Genomic DNA, 18,748 nt, shown 5'->3' with positions numbered 1-18,748 from the left:
ATATTTCAGATCTATTTTTATCAAATTATAATTATCATCTAGTGGAACCTTTCACCGTAATACGCAACATTATAAAATTATTAGTGTTATTTGCATGGTATTATCAAGTCGTTTCCTAAAAGTAATTCATGAGGTGTAAAGTACACTTTTTGGCCACTGCATTAATTGGCAGCAGCCCACGTGTCTACCAACAGCACAGCGCAAAGCTGCCCCTGCTATTATAATACAATTTGTGCTTATAAAATACATTCATCAACCCAGTGATTATTTTTTTTAAATGTTGTGATTGTTTTACAACTTAAAACCAGTAACATCAGTAGGTTTATGTGCACCAATCACAATACTGTCAAAACGTTATACATACACACACGGAAAAGTCCGTAACGCATGTTCTTGTTAAACAGCACATGACAATAAATGACAGCACAGAGAATAAAAAACGGGTTATTTTTTTCTCTCCCGCTCGTCCGCGTCTGTTTATTTTCTCTCCACGTGGACGTGCTGCGCGCAACCCACAGGATTCCTCCTCGCGGAAGTGACGGAAAAGCGGCGATGGCGGCTCGCAGTTTCATTCCGGATTTCCACCGGACTACAAACTGATTTTAACCGGACCGGTTAGACTTTGAGGAACTTTTGAGACGCCGACTGTCTTCCGACGCCACGCAGAGGGAAGTCGCGCTCAAACGGCGCCTGACAACGAGCAACCCCACTGCTTTTTTGGGGGGATATTTTAGTCCAAGGTTCAAGGTGGTCACCCTGTCGAGCTAGCGGTAGCTCGGCTGCTACGAGCTAACGTTAGTCGGTACTCGGCTAGCTCCCGAGCTGCGTGCTAACGTCCACAACGCAAGCAGCTCGTCGTGCAGCAGCGGCTCTCCTTTCGACCACGTCCTCGTTCGCCTTTCACAGTGGCGATGCGGATGCTCTCCATTTGATGCTAATTGTGCCACAAGTGTGCAGAGCGAGGTACTCACACGTTTGCTTGGCCTCTTGTTAGTTTGAATCGCTAGTTTGGCGGCTGTGGCTAAAGACGGGGTTTGACTCCTCACTAGCAAGCGAGTCCCCCCTCCACCCCTCCTTCTTCCGACAACTGAGGGCAGAAGCGGGCCATCGACTGAGCATTGGAAGTCTGGTTGTTGTGGGGGTCTTTGCGTGCTCGTCAACATGCTGAAGACCCGGCAGTGTTTACTTGGCATCCGCACGTTTCTCGGCGTAACGTCGCGAATATGGGGCTTCATCATGTACATCCTCAGGAAGCACCTACGGACGGTGAGAAGGGGGGTTTGGAAGATGTTTAGTAGTTCTCTCTCTCTCTCTCTCTCTCTCTCTCTCTCTCTCTCTCTCTCTCTCTCTCTCTCTCTCTCTCTCTCTCTCTGTTTGTGTGTTTATGTCTGTGTGTGAGAGTCTCGTGTGCCTAATCAGTATTTTTCATCCATCATGAGAGAGGCTGTTGGCTCTCAGAGAGCCTGACTCCATGTGTCTCTTACAGTGTCTCATTTGTGTGCATCCACCGTGATGATTTGTGCCAAATTTTCAGAAAACGTGTGACCAAATCCCACCAACTGAGTAGCACAAACCTCCCACTCGATAACAGTGTCAACTGTATTGCTATATCATTCAGCATAAAGATGGCGAGGGGCATCTACAACTCTGAAGAGGAGATGAATAGTGTAAACCCATTTGAAACACAAGTACACGAAGTGCCACACAGGAAGTTGAAGTGCCCTAGAATGTACAACTGCAAGATAACTCATTTTGATAAATGTAGCATTATTATTTCAGGTGATTCCTCATCTAAGCTGGAAGATGTCAGAAAATGGTCAAAAACCAAAGTCTGTTCAAGGAGATATTTAATTATGTTAATAATGACGTACAACAAAGCAAATCTTCACATTTGTGAAGCCATAACCGTACAGTGTTTTTGCATTTCTCTTCTGGTCAGTTACTTAACCAATCAATTATCAGTTGGTCAACTAATTGATGGCCCAATTGCTTCAGCTCTTAAATAGTGTATTTATGTGTGATGTGACAGTGTGAATGAATGGCTCATTCAATTACTGCAAAGTGGAAACCTCCCACATCCAAATGCTACATTTGAAGAGCAGCCAGAACAAGCCAGCAGGTCACCTTGCACACAAACGGCTCCACAATGGACCTGGCATTTAAGGTGTCAGAAGCTGCCTGCCTGTAACTTAGACACGCACATAGGTGTTGTTGAGTTGTTAATAGACATGCTTATGTGGTGTAATGTGAGCGGACTTCGACTCTTGCTCAGTATCTGCTTCACAAAGCTTGGAGGGAATGCCCTGTGTGCCGTAATCATCTCACCGGTCGAGGTTTGTCTGCCGTTTTTTTGTGTGGCAGTAACACTTGCTGGTTGTCAACAGGCCCTGAGAGTGAGTAGTTCAGTCCATGTTAAGGCTGAAGTGAGAGGGATTATGTTGGCACAGAGACTGTACTGTTCTCTCGCTCCCTCCCTCTGTTTCTCTCATTCTCACTCACAGTTTAGCACCGTTTACAATGTGTGGTACACTGGAACAATGTCGAGATCCACTGATCGATAATGTAGCAAACGGTGTAATGTAGGTAGATGGCAGGTGTTTTGATACATTATTTAAGGTGAGATTGTGAAGGCCTGAAACCACTGGCTACCTTTTTTAAAAACAGTTCTAACATTTGTTGAATGCCCATTTGGTATAACTAGGACAACCCCTTCTAATATCCTTGTAAATCATTCTGCTGTTGGCTGAGTAAGATGGGGCTCAAGGTGTTTCTGTTCGAGAAGATCACAACCCATTAAGGGAACTGATCCAAACATTTAGATCAATAAAAGCTCTCTTGGATTATGAATGTTAGGACCGGGTAATAATCTCATTGTCAGCTGATGCTTATCTCCTGCAGGAGACGGTAGTAAGGTAGCTGGTTGCAGCGTCAGTGCTGAAACAATTGGCTAAGCAACAGAAAAGTGAAAATCAATTGGACTCTTTAATGCAAAAATGCACCAACTAGTCTGGTTTTAAGCTACTCAAAAATCTGCTTCGGCCTGTGTCCTGGTTACAGGTCACACAAATTCAAGGGCTAGCTGCTTTTCACCCTTGCATATCAGTACTTGTATGTTTTTAGCTGCTATTCATGGTTTCCTTAACCATGAGCAAGATATTTTAAATGTTAGTTTTAACCCCAGTCTGAAGGCGAAGGACTCAGTCTGAGGTTGCAGGCTTCAAGTCCAGGCGGACGCTCTTGGAGGTGCAGAGAGCTGAGGGCAGGGTGAGGTCCCCAGAGTTGCTCAGCAGCTGCTGGCACCACCAGGCTTCCCCAAAGCGAGCTCTGCCAGGCAGCAGTGGGAGGGGACTCAGAGGGAGGCCCTGTCCGAGGCTTAGGTACCGAGGCTCAGTCAAAGTCACCCTGCAAGTCTCCCTTTCTGTGTGTGCCCCGTGCTCCACTGACACCCACTGACAGCTGGGGGGATAAAAATAGCCCTGTGAAGAAAAGTGCATGGGCCCCTGGGCAAGAGTGGCACTGGAAAGGGTCCTCTCTGAGTACGGAAGTCACAAAGGAGTCATGGGGTAGACCTTTCACTCATCCAGTATGGTGTCCCCTCCTCTATTCTCTTTACTCACCACTGATGTCCAGCAGAATAATAGAGATAATTTCCTAGATATGTATTGTCTAAAGGCACAAAAAGGAGTTCTGGGATTCAAAGACTTAAAGATTTGTCAGACCTTCGAAGAAATAAGTTGCAATCGTGATGCCTTTTTAAAATCTTATATTATGGATGGCAGCAGTTTAAATGATGCAACACCATTTTCTTTCTTCCCAGAAGAATTCCCAAAACACTAATTCTAATCTTTGTTCAAATCTGATCTTTGTAAAATCACACAATGTGATGCCAAACACTTTTAAGTGTGCAGGAGGAAATGAAAAGACAAAAACACACACATAAATTAAAAATCTGTCCATGGTACAGTTAACTCGTGGCTCACTGTATTGTCTGATGTGTTTTTAACAGTGATCTGTTACGGTTTGACTGACTGTTTCATTTGTCTTGTTCTTTTACAGATAATCCAGTATCAGACGGTGCGATACGACACTTTGCCTCTGTCGCCTATCTCCAGAAACAGACTCAGTGAGTACATGATATGACCGCTCGGCCGGTGTAAGACTACAGCCTTCTTCATACTGAAGTATAACACACGCTGCTTTTACTGCGACACAATTGTTTAATTTTGTGGTAAACAATACAAGGTTGAGCCACTACTGCAACAAATTTGATATGTGGTCATTTAAGTACAAGTTAAACCAGTCTGTCAAGGAAGTCAAGTTATTGAGCAGAAAAGTTAAGTTATCACCAAAACAACAGACTCGTGCTTGACCTCATTCTCAGGACCTTCTTGTCTTCCAAATCCATGAACATTATCAGTATTTACAGACATAAACTTGACAGGGCTCCTATAATATAGCTCCTTTAACATTCCTTCCTCGCATGACACTCAGACGAGCTGTCGTGTGTGTGTGTGGTGTGAGCATATTCATTGAAGTGGATCAGGTGGCTGAATGCAAACCACAGTTGGCCTGTATTTTCCCTCTCAATTGTTTCCGTAAACCCGTTGCGCTACATTGTTCAGTTATTGTGGGCACTTAGCGTTTTAATAGCTTACCATCAAAGATTGGTTTTGCATTTAAATCATTTGCATGAAGTTTGGTTCCACAACAGTATAGAGAGAGGACACTCTTTACAATTGACAGTCAAACAAGTGATTTAGCTAAACCCTATACGTGACTCTCACAGACAACACACGCACTTTAAAAGGAGACGTTGGGCTATTGTGCAGCTTTAAATGTGCATTGTTAAAGAAAGGTAATGCTTATCAATAAAGCAAATGCAGACACTTTCCAAGCCACCACTAATCAATGACCTCCCTGCTCGATATTTAATGGGGTAGTACGATCTGTAATTTTTTTTGCAAGTAAGATGAATAGCAACATTTAATCGGGACATTGTAATCATATCTGATAGCACTATACAAGAAGGCCTCTTGAAAACAACCACATCTGTAATAAAAACCAGAGTCACGCATCTCCAATGACATGGGCATTGGGGTGAGAGGGCACACTCTTGCACACTTATTGCTAGTAAACCGTTGGTGACTTGTCCCAGTGGTAGCGCACATGCCGAAGGTTGCCTCCAGATTCAGATTCAACTTCATTGTCATTGCACGAAATGTAGTTTGGCAACTGACCAGAAGTGCAGTGCAATGTTCTAGATGAATAGCTATATAAATAACAGATATATTATAAAAATGACAGTGAGTAGTGTAGGCCTGCATTGAACTATTGCAAAATACCAAGGGTGTTTAACCAATATTGTATATTCCAAATAGTGTTTAACATCATGAATCACACTTCACAGCAACCCTTTTCTAATGTTTTTCTCAAGACCTGTAACCAGAATGCTAACATTAAAAGATTGTCCCAAAAGAGCATTTGAGTAAAACGTTGAATTATGGCAGCAGGTTAAGGTCAGGATCCACCCAACATGCATGGCGTCCGAAAAAAGGATATAAATGTGGCTTCCTTCTCTGACAACGGTGACAAAATGTAGTTGTGGTGTTGAAGTGGAGAGGAAATACAAATGTTAAAGGCAGCACTTAAACTAGAATGGACTGCTGTGTGCGCTCTGAATGAACTCCCCTTCTGTCTGTGGAGACCTCATTCAAAAGCACGCTCTTGACTTGGGGGAAGGATTGCAATTCAGTTTCACTTTCCTCGCCTCTCACTCACTACAGAGGCCTCAGCTGGAGATCCAGGTCCGGTTTCAATTGACCGAGTGATTCCTTTAGCTGTAAATGGGTACTACTTCTGCTGGTACTGTGGAGGAAATGTGCATGGAGAGGGCCCGCCAGCCCACTGATTGAGAAGTGTACAAATATTTTAGTTTTATTATCAAACTATTGCGGTGTTAAATAAGGTTATGGCTGGCCGCCAACAGTCTCTGTAATTCATTTGTCATTGCGCTCGCGTACCGATAGGAAACCGTCAGCAGAAGAGGCTTTTAGGAGGTGGGATCCACACCTGCTGGAAGTCCTAACTGCCTCCCCGAAAAAAGCTGCTTTTTCTTGAATGTAATTTTGAGGATGATGTAGTCAGTATCTATCTCAAATCAGCTTTAAACAGGCTTTAAAAAGTTACCTGAATTATGGATTGCAGAACATTTACTAGATGTATCGTTCTAAAAAATGGAGTGGATTTATTTGTTTAGTTGCAGCCGAAATAGCTGACAAAATGGCGACATCCTTCTCGTATTCTAAATTGTTCAGCTAGTCCCCCCCAAAAGTAAAGCATGCTTGCAAATAGAGCGCGCCGTCATCAAGCTCAAGTGTCTGCATTGTGTGATGATCTCCAGATGCAGTAAAGAGGAAGATTCTGGTTCTGGACCTGGACGAGACGCTGATCCACTCTCACCATGACGGTGTCCTCAGACCCACAGTGAGGCCGGGCACGCCGCCTGACTTTATCCTCAAAGTATGAGCACGCAGCCGCACATGTGCACGTTTGAAACACATATGCGTTCAGTCCTCAACACCGTCTCTTTCTCTTCTCTTTGCAGGTCGTCATTGACAAGCATCCAGTCAGATTCTTTGTACATAAAAGGCCGCATGTCGACTTCTTTTTAGAAGTGGTGAGTGTCAACCTGTGATCAATGTCACTGTTTGTGTGTTTTTAAATCCAGAATAAGACGGGAGGGAACAATGAAGCATACGGTGAACTTGAAACACGTCTCATGTCACCGGTCTGGCATCTCTGCCGTCACTCCATCGGACCGCCCTGTCTGATGTCGTACAACTATATTTTTTTCCGGGTAATGATCCCGTGTGACTTAGGAAGCACTTACTGTGACGTTTGAATTCATACTGTTTTGTGTGTGTGTGTACACAGGTGAGCCAGTGGTATGAGCTGGTGGTTTTCACAGCCAGTATGGAGATCTATGGCTCCGCAGTGGCGGATAAGCTGGACAACAATAGGAACATCCTGAAGCGCAGATACTACAGACAGGTGCTGCTCTAAACCCTATTCAAACAGCATGCATTAAAGCTGACACTGCGCAGGCTTTTTGATCCCGTTTGCTTTATGAAGTCTCTTTATTCCTTCATTTTTGATGGTGTCTTTTGTGTGTGTTTTTTTTCCCAGCATTGTACATTGGATCTAGGTAGTTATATTAAAGACCTATCTGTAGTACATGACGACCTGTCCAGTATTGTCATCCTGGACAACTCGCCTGGCGCTTATCGTAGCCATCCAGGTAAGACTTAAAGCATTATATTTATAGCATAAACCTATGTAGATGTGCGTACATTAAACTGCTTGAATGTTTTGTACATTCATCCAGTCATACAAAGTCAAATGACTCTTCATCTTATACACGTCAACCTTGTGATGCCGCAGGAAGCAACCAAATAACTGACCAGTTAATTTCTCAGTACAAGGCTTGTATTGTAAATGTTGTAACGGCACATTAAATCTGTAGTTCCTCTTATCACTCGGCGTCCTCTTTAACAGCAGCATAAAATCACAAACATGTCCTTTTCACTGACACGACTGACTGGCTTTTTTTTCCTGCCCTCCAGACAATGCAATACCCATCAAGTCCTGGTTCAGCGACCCTAGTGACACAGCACTTCTTAACTTGCTGCCTATGCTGGATGCACTAAGGTAAAAGGGATAATAAAGTTGGCGTTAAAGCAAATGGACAACGCAAACACTTTTAACTCTTGTGCATACTGGCTGTATTCCAATGATCTGTGGTGTAATTCAAGAGGTAAGCTAATGGCTGCAGCTGACTTCATTATTATGGTTTTAAACACCTATCAAATTCCCATTTGGTAACTATTACTGCAGGGAACAACTTATTGACATTATTATGAATGAGACAATATTAAATGCTTATTTATTTGCTTTCTTTCCAAGAGTTCCCAAATGTGGAGCTATCTCTTTGAATGGCTCAGAGGGTGACGCCTTCAATGTCAAGAGGTTTAACAGCCGCTCTCTTCCCCGCTCCTAGGTTTACTGCTGATGTTCGCTCCGTCCTCAGTCGAAACCTCCACCAGCATCGACTCTGGTGATTGGCTGAATCCAGAGGGGTGGGGCTTGTTGACCAGCCTCTTCCTCTCTGCTGCTTCCAACCTGCCCTCCGTTCCCACACAGGCGACCCGCCAGCCCTCTCTGAGCCTCTCAGACGTGTCCTGAGGAGATGAGGGTTGGGGTGACCGCCTAACACGGGATGAAAAGTACGGGATAACCAGAGCCCAGAAACTACTGGGGGTGGGAGGGGCAGCTTGTTTCTTTTCTTCTTTTTGATTCTTTATTTGTATTTTTTTTTTTTTTCCTCCAAAACAAAACGGAGCCTCTCTGCCTTATTGCTCCTGATACTGACTGTGTTCATATGGAGGTGAGCTTGTGTACGAGAGTCGCAGTATGCTTGCTGAGTACGTTAGTCCTTTTTAAACTTTTTGGAGAATCGGGAGGGGGGAGAAGGTGAGGATCAGCAAAGCAACAAAGACAATTCTACATTATTATTTCTCCATCATCATCATCATCATCAGACGTTGCACTTAAGCAGACAATTTATCAATTAACTGTCTTAACTCTCAGTGCAGAGCAGGGGGAAATAGAAAACCGCCCCCTTTTTTTAGATCAACCTCACACCCTCAACGATAAATAATTGATTCCTGAGGTACGTTTATTTTCCCTAAACAAGAATGGATCAACCTAAATGGCTTAATGAATGGACTTTTGCTTGCAACATACATCCACAGGCATTTTTCTGGACAAACAGCTGAGCAGCCTGAGATTTCTTTTTGTTTGTTTTTCAGCCATAACGTCACTGTTTCCACAAAGCTCCTCGTGGAACTCAGTGAAAGAGACTTGACTGAAAAGTTGTGAGGAAAAAAAAAAAGACTGGCTCGTAACGATATGTGGACTGCCGTGCCGCGCCGCCTTTCCATATCTGATTGTTTCTCTATTATGATATGTGGTAATATGGCTTCTGCAAACCACAACATTTCGCCCTCCCCCTTTTGCCACCGGATGCCATCCTAATTTCATTGAATAGGAATTGCACTTAATTATTTTTGTTTTGCCCCTTCTATTTTTGTTGCAGTTGGTTTTGTATTTGATTCAAATTTGCAGCCTTCCTCTTTCAGTTTCCACCCGCTCGGCTTACTGTATGGATTCAACTATTAGACCTTCTGTCTCGAAATGCCTTCTGAACAATGTCTTGTTGTCAAGGCTCACACCGGCTTCTTATTGGCTCTGTCTCCAGGTCTGTGTTACTAATAAAACACTTGTCAGTATCGGCCCGTTATTATCCAGCTTGTTTTTGTTTTTTTAATCCATCTCATTCTGCAGCTGGTCGACTAACCACCTTACCTGGGTGAAAAGGGATTCCCACAGTTTCTGCTAAAGGCAATTTGTTTTGTTTTTTTGCCAATCTGCTGCCACCATGTGGCGTGACAGCAAACTGCATTCATCCTCTCAGTATTCTTACCTGTATTTAATATTGGTTCAGTTTTTTTCCCCAAATACTCCTTGGCATCAAACCATATGAAGGGTTTTTGGCTCCCTTCCAGAAGGTAGCAACATGGATGCTCTCTTAACCTTCAAATAAAGGCAACAACTAAGAGCTCTCGTTATGTTATGACGCTTAATAATATGTATGCCGATTTACACTCAGCTGTCGGTGTATTGGGTACAACTAGCTAAGACAAAATTCAACATGTAATGATGTAATAATACATTCATGGTTAACTGCGAAAGCCTTTTGATGCTCTTGGGTTGTTTTGCGTTACACTGACAAGTGTTTCTGAGCGTTTGGCGACCCCGTTCACGTAAATGAGGGTAGGCCATATTCTTTACAATAAGTCTATATAGTGCAATAAAATTCAACGGCAACACAAGTAACATCACCGCTGTGAAGGAAGGCAACTGTATTCCGGGTGGGCTAAATGTATATTGGTACATAATAGCTGTTTTCCACTCTACCTCCTCCTGATGATGGTATTAAAGTAAAACCGAAAGTTTGAAACGGTAAATGTGCATCTCTTGTTCTTGAGTAAGTTTCCTCCTGTAAGAATACCAACCACTGTGTTAAACTTCACCTCTTTTGTCAACCATTACGGGAAAAGCAAGGACTACTTTCTCCCGCCTGCCCCCTTCTTTCACCTTCCCCAAAGCTGGAGACAGAAGGCTGGATGCTTCTCGGATGCACGGTGCAGTCCCCTAATGGTTGCAGCAAAGCATTACAATACACAGAGTTGGAGATGTCTATAGGTCGACTTGGACCTGACCAGACTGAGGCTGAGCTGTAGCTGCTGACTGATATGAGAGAGTTGGTTATTCAGTCAGCACATAATGGTTTCCAGTGGACGGCTTTACTTGGGGTTTGTCACCAACGATGGAGAGCTTTTGTGGGGGAGTAATGTTTTTATTTCATAGATAAATCATCAAAAAAATGACATCTACCATTTATGATGTGGCTTTGCCGCACCTTAAAGTCCCACAATAAGCCCCTAGTCGGACTCAAAGTTGTGCTCTACAGTTTGCGCAACAACCTGAAGCTGCTGTCGGTATTCTAAAATCTGTGTTTTCAACCACAATTTACCACAATCACCTGTATTTACTTACCAGTTAAGATTCTAGTCTGAAAGGAATTTGGTTTGTTTTCCTGTCAGAGCGGTTACCCACATAAGGGACTTTTTTTTAGATGTATGCAGTCTGCATATGAAAGCCGGAGAGGAGCTGGGGTGGAGATGCAGTGAGTCATAGAGCTCTGAGTCACTTACACAATATAATGGTTACTTTTCCAATGAGTGTTTCAGGAGATGGACAATGAATGGCAAGCTGTGACTTTGGCATATTGTAGCATCTACTGTATGTTAGATACAAAATAGTCCCTTCTAATCTCTAAATAGATGTGTGCTTTACTGTTACAGTTTCTCGTACACCAATAAACCCATATAAAATAACTAGGAAATTAACCCCTTTTGATTTTACATATGATTTCCTTAATTCATCCACACATTCAGTTAACCGCTCGCTTAATGCTGTTTCACCTGTTATGTTGCGACAACAGCGGAAATTGCGAAACTTCAATCCAATTTAGTAATTTATAAGCTTAATGAGTGACAATAATTCCCAACATTCGCCTCTTTGCCGAGATCCAGTAAATGTCTTTAGACCCAGATATTTGTTGAGCAACGTTTCCTTCTCAGTCCAAATTACAGTTTATTATCGCATGTGTTTCAGTTTCTTGTGTCTAGCTGCTAACTGCTGGGCCGCGGTCATATGACAAGGACAGCTGCCTCTTCACTGCCCTGCCCAAACGTCGTTACGCGCCGCGGTAGATCATAATAAAAAATAGTTCCACTGAAAAAAAATCGCGTCATAGATTTAAAACCACTTGAAAATGCTTAATTTCAAGGGATACGTTTCACTAAAACAAACGCCGATTATGGGAACGTGCCATTAAACGTGTCCTGCGATAGAGCGCAGTCTACCCCCGCGAACTAGACTCTCTGCAACGTCATGTTGTTATTGTATCCCTCCGCCGCAGTCGCACTAGGAAAACAGCTGTGGCGTGCTAAAGAGCTAGTTTGCGCCGTTTGTTTTTGTCGTGTGTGACAGCGATTAGAGCAGTTCCTCGAGCAGATTGCTATCCTACAACCTCGGAGGGACCGACTAGTCGTCCGTCATCTCTTTTAAAGATGAAGTTCCAGTACAAAGAAGAGCACCCTTTTGAGAAAAGGCGGTCCGAAGGCGAGAAAATCAGGAAGAAGTATCCGGATAGGGTTCCTGTAAGTAGCTAACGTTAGCTCGGTGGTGCGAGCTATGTGGCAATAACGCTGGTGCCGTCAATGACACTTAATATACTCACAATAAATCCTATTATATTCACGGGGCTCGCTTGTAGCCACACATGACTGCTCTTATACTTGTCATAGTTGACTGCCACGTTGGTGAGCAGCGAGCTAGCGAAGCTCACGTTAGAGGTTAACCGGGAGGATGTCGGCCGCTCCGCGCAGGCCGTCAGGTGTTGTCTTCATGGGTGTATTGTATGATATTTCAGGGGATATCAGGTATCACCACACTGGTTATGAAGACCCTGGTGGTTTATTACAATGAAAGGTGTACATACAGAGTGAATATGGTCTGGGTGTAGTTTTAGGCTGCGCCTTAAAATAGTACGTGTTAACAAACGGGACACTTGTTTACCTCTTTGAGGTGCATTATGTAGTCCGCGGCTGTTGGTTTCTATTCATATTTATTTAATCAGACAGACCGAGAATAAACCCGCCAGCGGGTTAATGCGCAGTGGACTTTCTGTAATGTAACAAGCAATCTAGTTTCATAGCCTCTCCTTTCTCAGCTGTTATCAGATTGTGTCACGTGATGTATTTGCTCCAACTATTTACTGTTTCGAGTAATCTTCCAATTATTTCACAATTGATTTCAACCCTAATTTGGTGTATTCAATATCTGGAAATAGTCAAAAACAGCCCATCACAAGTTCCCTGAGTCTTGATTTGTCTGATCATTTGTCTGATCATTTGTTCAAGATTTTTGAACAAATGAAGTTTGCGCTGAAAAAAATGTTTTTTGTTAATTTCTCCTGGTGTGGAGACAGGTAGTCGTCCTATTTTTAGACTGAAGAAAAGAAAGTAAAAGCGCTGCTGTCAGTCATCTGTTGCTATTTTCTCCTCGGTCTGAATTGCTTAGTAAATATACTAAAGTATTTCTAACTGATGAATTACAAAATACCAAGCTCTAGATACTGTTCATGAAACATCTGGCTTAGAAATATTTCAGTCCTCGCTTGACTGAGAAGGTTGTTTTACCTTTCTAAGAAAAGGGATCTGAAAATACACAATCTAATTAAGTACTTCTCACTTTTTACACACATCCTTTTTGTTTCGTGGGAAGTGTACTATATTCAATTGTTAAGTGTTTTTGTTCATGTTTTTCTTTTTTTTCTTCAGGTAATTGTGGAGAAAGCCCCCAAAGCCAGAATAGGAGATCTGGACAAGAAGAAATATCTTGTCCCCTCCGACCTGACAGGTGAATCACGTGCCAAGTTCCTGGACAAAATAAAACAAGAGTGCAGTAACATCTAACGTTTTGTCTATTGTCATTCATCAGTGGGACAGTTTTACTTCCTCATCCGAAAAAGAATCCACTTGCGAGCTGAGGACGCTCTCTTCTTCTTTGTAAACAACGTCATTCCACCCACCTCAGCAACCATGGGACTGTTGTACCAGGCAAGAGTCATTTCCTCTTCAGTGTTTTGTTTTTCCCTCACTTATAGCAAAGTGAGTGCCCCGCTACATTTATAGTGTCACGCTAATGTTCTTTCTTTTTACTCTCTCACTCAGGAGCATCATGAAGAGGACTTTTTCCTCTACATTGCCTACAGTGATGAGAGTGTGTACGGGAGCAGCCAAAGGGAAATCTGATCCCGCTACCATCCCCCCATCCAACCACTACCCAACTTTCTGAGACCTCCACCATTCATTTAAATATTAAATCCAGCTAAGCAGCCTAGAGTTCTCGGAGTGAATATGTCAAATGCACTTTCACCACCCATACATGACCCCTCACCCAACCAGTTATGTCTTTATTATTCTGCAGTCTGAATTGTATTTGCCTCCACTTGACTTGGGAAAATTGGTCTCGTGGCCAGTTTATTTTCTAGTGTTGTATTTGTACACCATACTTTGCTGAAAAAAACGAGAACCAATAACAAAATAATGTTAGAATTAGACCGAAAATATATTCCCCCAAGGGTTAAGGGAAAAAAGGTATGTGTAGTATGTCAGTTAAATCAGCTCTTATTGAAAATGAAGATAGATTATTGTTTGTTCATCCTATTGGTTTAGCGGGGTGTAACGTGTGCTTTGAGTTTAGTTTAAGAAAACAAGAGCATCTACCAGTGGAAGGCGGGTTATTTTGTCTCTGGCGGAGTAAAGGATAACTGTTTTGCAGCAGTTCTTTTCCTATGAAAAACTGAGGTGGCGGGTGATTCTTTTTGGTTTTGGTCAAATTCACCCGCCACTGAAGTATGTGAATGAGAATAGTGTAGGCTGCATCGCATCTGACCTAAAGCAAGGGGTATAATAGAATTCAGACTAACAATCATCCTCTGCTTTCAGTGGTGAGACTATTATTTTGACTGCTACTATGATTGTTGTTGTTGTTATTGTTATTTTAGATGGCTTAATTTCTAAATGGTATTGTAAAGCTGAGTGAAATTTTCTTTTTTTTTTTTTAAGTTTGTCTCCTTTTTAAAAAAAAAAAAAAAAAAGGGTTTGAACTCTGTATACAGCTGCATTACCGGCTATTTCTCTCCACTCATTACATACATGATAAAATGTGATTAAAAGCACTGTTTCTTGTGGTTATTGAATATGTTTAGTCATATTTGAGAAGGTTATTAAAAAACTAAAAGTTTTCCCTTGTGAGAGGCTCATACTTGCAAACTGCAGAAAGACCAAACTTTCAGTCAAAGAAATTAAAGTTGTGTCCTCAATATTTATATTGACCAAAATAGTGTGTGCCTTTTCAAGTTGTTTAAAGCTGCTTTTTGTTGTCAACTTCATGTGAATATATGAGCTAGTTTGTAAGGGTGAAGGTTACAGAAACCAGGAGCAAAAATATAAATGTGGCAGGATGAACAGGATGTGTCATAAGTAGCAGTATGTCTTTGTTTCCAAACTAATAAAATGCACACCATGTGATTCTACAAGTATTACAAATAAATACGTTTAGGACTCTGTTGAATTATGTCATCCACTAACAGACAAAATGGTAATACAATTAAGAACAGCATTGAACATGCATGTTGTAACTTACTTTAGAACTTTAGTCCTGTGATCAGGGGTGGGAAAACAAGGAACACAAATATTACATAAATGGGGCTTAACATATGCTGACAACATTGTATTGTGTAATAATATGTTCTTTAATAGATGACTGCGCTTGAACACTAAATTACAGATGCCACTAAATCTTCCTACATCTGTTTAACTACATGTATTAATAATGTTTCTTGGAGAAAACCGTGTAGGAAGACAACTTGTCTTATTCTCTCTCCTCCAATAGACATAAACATATTTCCAACATTCACATAAAGTCTTTTGATAGTTTTTTGTTCGGTGTCACATTCGCATATGGAGCTTTTCATAGTCTTTAAATATCATTTTGGTGTATTTCACATCCACCCTGGATAGGGCGACAGACTATATCACGTATATAGGAAGACAACCATTCGCGCTCACAGTCCCACAGTTTAAAGTAGTCAATTAACCAGCGCTGCATGTCTTCGCATTGTAGGAGGAAGCCGGAGGGTCCGTGTACGTTTTGTTCGTTTAATACAGTGCGAAAGTGCAGCCTCAGGTTCGAAACCGAATCTCTCTAGCATAACGTCACTATATAGCCTACATCCGGGTCATCAAATTGAAACTACACGACGACTCGGGTATAGTCGTCTCTGTGGCGCAATTGGTTAGCGCGTTCGGCTGTTAACCGAAAGGTTGGTGGTTCAAGCCCACCCAGGGACGTTTCATGTTTTGTTTTTTGGTAACTTATCTTAACTATTTAATAGATATGCCTTTGCTCAATAATGCACTTTAATTATCCTCACCCTTACACAAAGCACTATTTACCAACGTGACAGTGTTACCTTGCTATAGTCTGGGAAGTGTTAGAATAGTTCAATTAATAACAGGAAGTAGGGTGAGGCTAGTAGCATTTCCAACCTACTACATTTTCGTGTAATAATAGTTTATCTGACAGTCAACAGCAAGCGGCTGAACGTTGAATTGGATATAGGCCTATGTAGCAAAAAATGAAACTCTGCATGACTGACCTACACCCAATTTAACAATTGACAGTCAACATCCCGATTCAACAGTAACGTTTGCTGTTGACTATTTATCAATGAGCAGCTAGCTCAAAAACCAATGCTGCTGAAACTTGGTTATGGCATGCCAGTGTTATTGTCGCATAAAATTAAAATGTGCAATGCAATTCTACATACAAATAATTTATTAAGTACTTAATTTGAGAGGTGAGAGGTGATTCTGAGAACTTTTCATCAAGCAGTAACTGTTAGCGGCGTCTTGGCTAGGTTTTTTGAAGTTCCCTGGAAAACTTTTGATTCTGGATATGGAACTCTCCTTGACGACAGCGAGCCACCATTGAACCCAAACATCTCCTTACCCCAAGGAGTTGGACTAAAATATTCTCTGTTGATGAGTAGACAACCACATGTTCAAGTCTCATCTCCTGAGTGCACCAGTGTGGTAGGATTAAGAAAAGACACAAACACATTTTTATTAAAATTGAACGGACTGTGAAAGAAAACAAGGAACTGAATCTTAAGGAACAGACAATTCAAGGATACATTTACCATTTCAATGAAACTGTTAATATTTAGAATAAGATCCTAATCAATGCTGTGCAGGATTTTGAAGTATTTTTTTGTTTTTTCTATTTTAATATGGTTCAATCTGATCTTTGAAATCACACCATTCAGTAGCTCCATTTGCTTTGTGAGGGACTGCGTGATCAGCCTCATACAGGCAGAAACTAACGATCTGTAAACCTGTGGTGAGGAAATTCAAGAAGTGGACCAGTGAGGCTACGGAGAATCTTCTGGCGTGCTTGGACTGCACTGACTGGGATGTTTTCATAACTGCTAGCAACAGTCTGGATGAATACACAGAGGCTGTAACTTCCTACATCAGCTTCTGTGATGACAGCTGTGTTCCATCCAGCTCCAGGGTGAATTATAACAAAGACAAACCCTGGTTCACAGCAGAGCTCAGAACGCTACGCCTGCGAAAGGACCAGGCGTTTAGGAGTGGGGACAAGGACTTGTACACAGAGTCAAAATACAGGTTTAGCAAGGCGATAAGAGATGCTAAACGACTGTACTCTGAGAAACTGCAACATCAGCTCTCAGCAAGTGACTCTGCTTCTGTCTGGACAGGTCTCAGGCAGATCACCAACTACAAGCCTAAAACCCCTCACTCCATGAATGACCTCCGCCTGGCAGACGAACTAAACAAGTTCTACTGCCGCTTAGAAAGCAATGGGGCAGTCCCAACGCCACCCCCCACAGGCCCATCATCCAGGCCATCACTGACCCAATCCTTGACCCCTTGCAGTTTGCCTACAGGGCCAACAGGTCTACAGACGTGCCGCACCACCGTGATGCAGTGGCACAACAAGAGGGTGAAGAAACAGGACAATGCTGTAGTCATGCAAGGGATGCAACATGCGAAAGAAGCAGTTTAAGTGTCGACCTTGTCCAGCCCTGGCATGCACACTTTATCCACAGCCTGAACAAAAAAAAACAAAGATGAGCATTTGAAGAAAGTAAGAAGCAATGGGACAAAACACAGAGAGTGATTGCATTTCTCTACACAAAATGATATAGTCATATTCCCCAGACTCTCAGGAAACGCCTGGCTGCGGCATGATGATAGCCGCCAGAGAGCAGGAGGAGGCAGCCACTAGGGGGGAGGAGGAGGCAGCCGCCAGGGAGGAGGAGGAGGAGGCAGCCGCGAGGGAGGAGGAGGCAGAAACCAGGGAGGAGGCAGAAACCAGGGAGGAGGAAGAGGCAGCAGTCAGGGAGGAGGAGAAGGCAGCCGCCAGGGAGGAGGAGGCAGTAGTCAGGGAAAAAGAAAAAGAGCAGAAAGACACACAAACATCATTAGTTGTCGTTGTAGCGGCATTCCCTCTGCGTTGTTTGTTATTAAGCCGCAGCTGTTGCAGACAGTGATTTTTTTCTTTATAAGCAAATAACAGATTATTTAATTATTTTTCTTGTATCTTTATTTTACACAGCAGAGCGTTCACTGAGTACAATTAATATTCTGTCACACTGTAAAAAAAAAAAATGCTCCCATGCCTAATGCACTCACATAATTTAGTTTCGAACAATGAGCATAATTCAGAGATTAACTTACTATTATTCCTCTGAATTCCAATTAACTAATATTGATCTAAATTAGACGTGTACCTTTATTTTAACAAGACATACCTGTGTATTTGGAAGGTGGCCTGAAGGTTGGCTCAAATGCCCGGTCAAACACCTTCAGTGTGTTGATGTTCACACAGTGGATCATGTAGCCTGTCAGGAGAGATGACAGCATGCTGGTCACCGTCGCAGCCCCTCCATCCTGGTTCCACCCGTTCAGGCCTTCCAGGAGGTATAACTGGAATTTAAGCGTGTTTGCACTAGTTCCTGGTAAACCAATACAATGTAATTATGCCCATGATAAAGTGTTGCTTTTGAAACAGAATAAAAGCAACTGTCTCAAAGCAACCTAATACTTCCCAAAAATGTCCTCAAAACATGTCTTAATAACACAACATTTATCAGTAGACAATATACATGTCACACTCACCCAAGTGCACAGCCTCTAGTATGTGTGCCCCGCTAATCCCAATGCACACTAGACATATAGCTGATGCACTATAGCGTTAGGCCACACCATACATATAAAAGCATGTTCAACACTCAAAAATCAGTTCACGATAAGTGACAATGCTGTGGTTCACTGGTGCCGGTAACTGAAACAGTCCCTGTGTCACCAGCGATCCATGGCTCCATGGCTCCTCAACCCTACAGTCCCCTCGTCCTGAAGCGAAGGAGCACAGTGAGGAGAAGCCGGGAGGGTACTTTAAGAACCTG

General features: G+C 42.5%; 2 protein-coding genes and 1 non-coding gene across 3 annotated transcripts; all 3 read left to right on the top strand.

Annotated features, from left to right (window-relative positions):
- The first annotated feature begins 541 nt into the window (after positions 1-541).
- Positions 542-9,347, top strand: ctdnep1a (CTD nuclear envelope phosphatase 1a). Its single transcript, XM_068588427.1, has 8 exons — positions 542-1,266; positions 4,057-4,123; positions 6,401-6,519; positions 6,605-6,676; positions 6,934-7,050; positions 7,186-7,297; positions 7,623-7,707; positions 8,057-9,347. Exons 1-8 carry the CDS (start codon positions 1,162-1,164, stop codon positions 8,115-8,117), a joined length of 738 nt encoding a protein of 245 aa, XP_068444528.1. The 5' UTR covers positions 542-1,161; the 3' UTR covers positions 8,118-9,347.
- Positions 9,348-11,594: 2,247 nt separating this feature from the next.
- LOC137792347 (gamma-aminobutyric acid receptor-associated protein) lies at positions 11,595-14,496 on the top strand. Its single transcript, XM_068587990.1, has 4 exons — positions 11,595-11,846; positions 13,029-13,107; positions 13,189-13,307; positions 13,422-14,496. Exons 1-4 carry the CDS (start codon positions 11,757-11,759, stop codon positions 13,500-13,502), a joined length of 369 nt encoding a protein of 122 aa, XP_068444091.1. The 5' UTR covers positions 11,595-11,756; the 3' UTR covers positions 13,503-14,496.
- Positions 14,497-15,531: 1,035 nt separating this feature from the next.
- Positions 15,532-15,605, top strand: trnan-guu (transfer RNA asparagine (anticodon GUU)). The gene has a single exon. It is a non-coding gene; the product is annotated as a tRNA-Asn (tRNA).
- The last annotated feature ends 3,143 nt before the right edge of the window (positions 15,606-18,748 follow it).

Source organism: Clinocottus analis, unplaced genomic scaffold (genome assembly GCF_023055335.1).
Source record: "Clinocottus analis isolate CAN_PGR_092001 unplaced genomic scaffold, fCliAna1.0.p SCAF_21, whole genome shotgun sequence".
NCBI classification, from domain to species: domain Eukaryota; kingdom Metazoa; phylum Chordata; class Actinopteri; order Perciformes; family Cottidae; genus Clinocottus; species Clinocottus analis.
The sequence above is the reverse complement of the archived record's forward strand: the minus strand, read 5'-3'. Positions and strand labels throughout refer to the sequence as shown.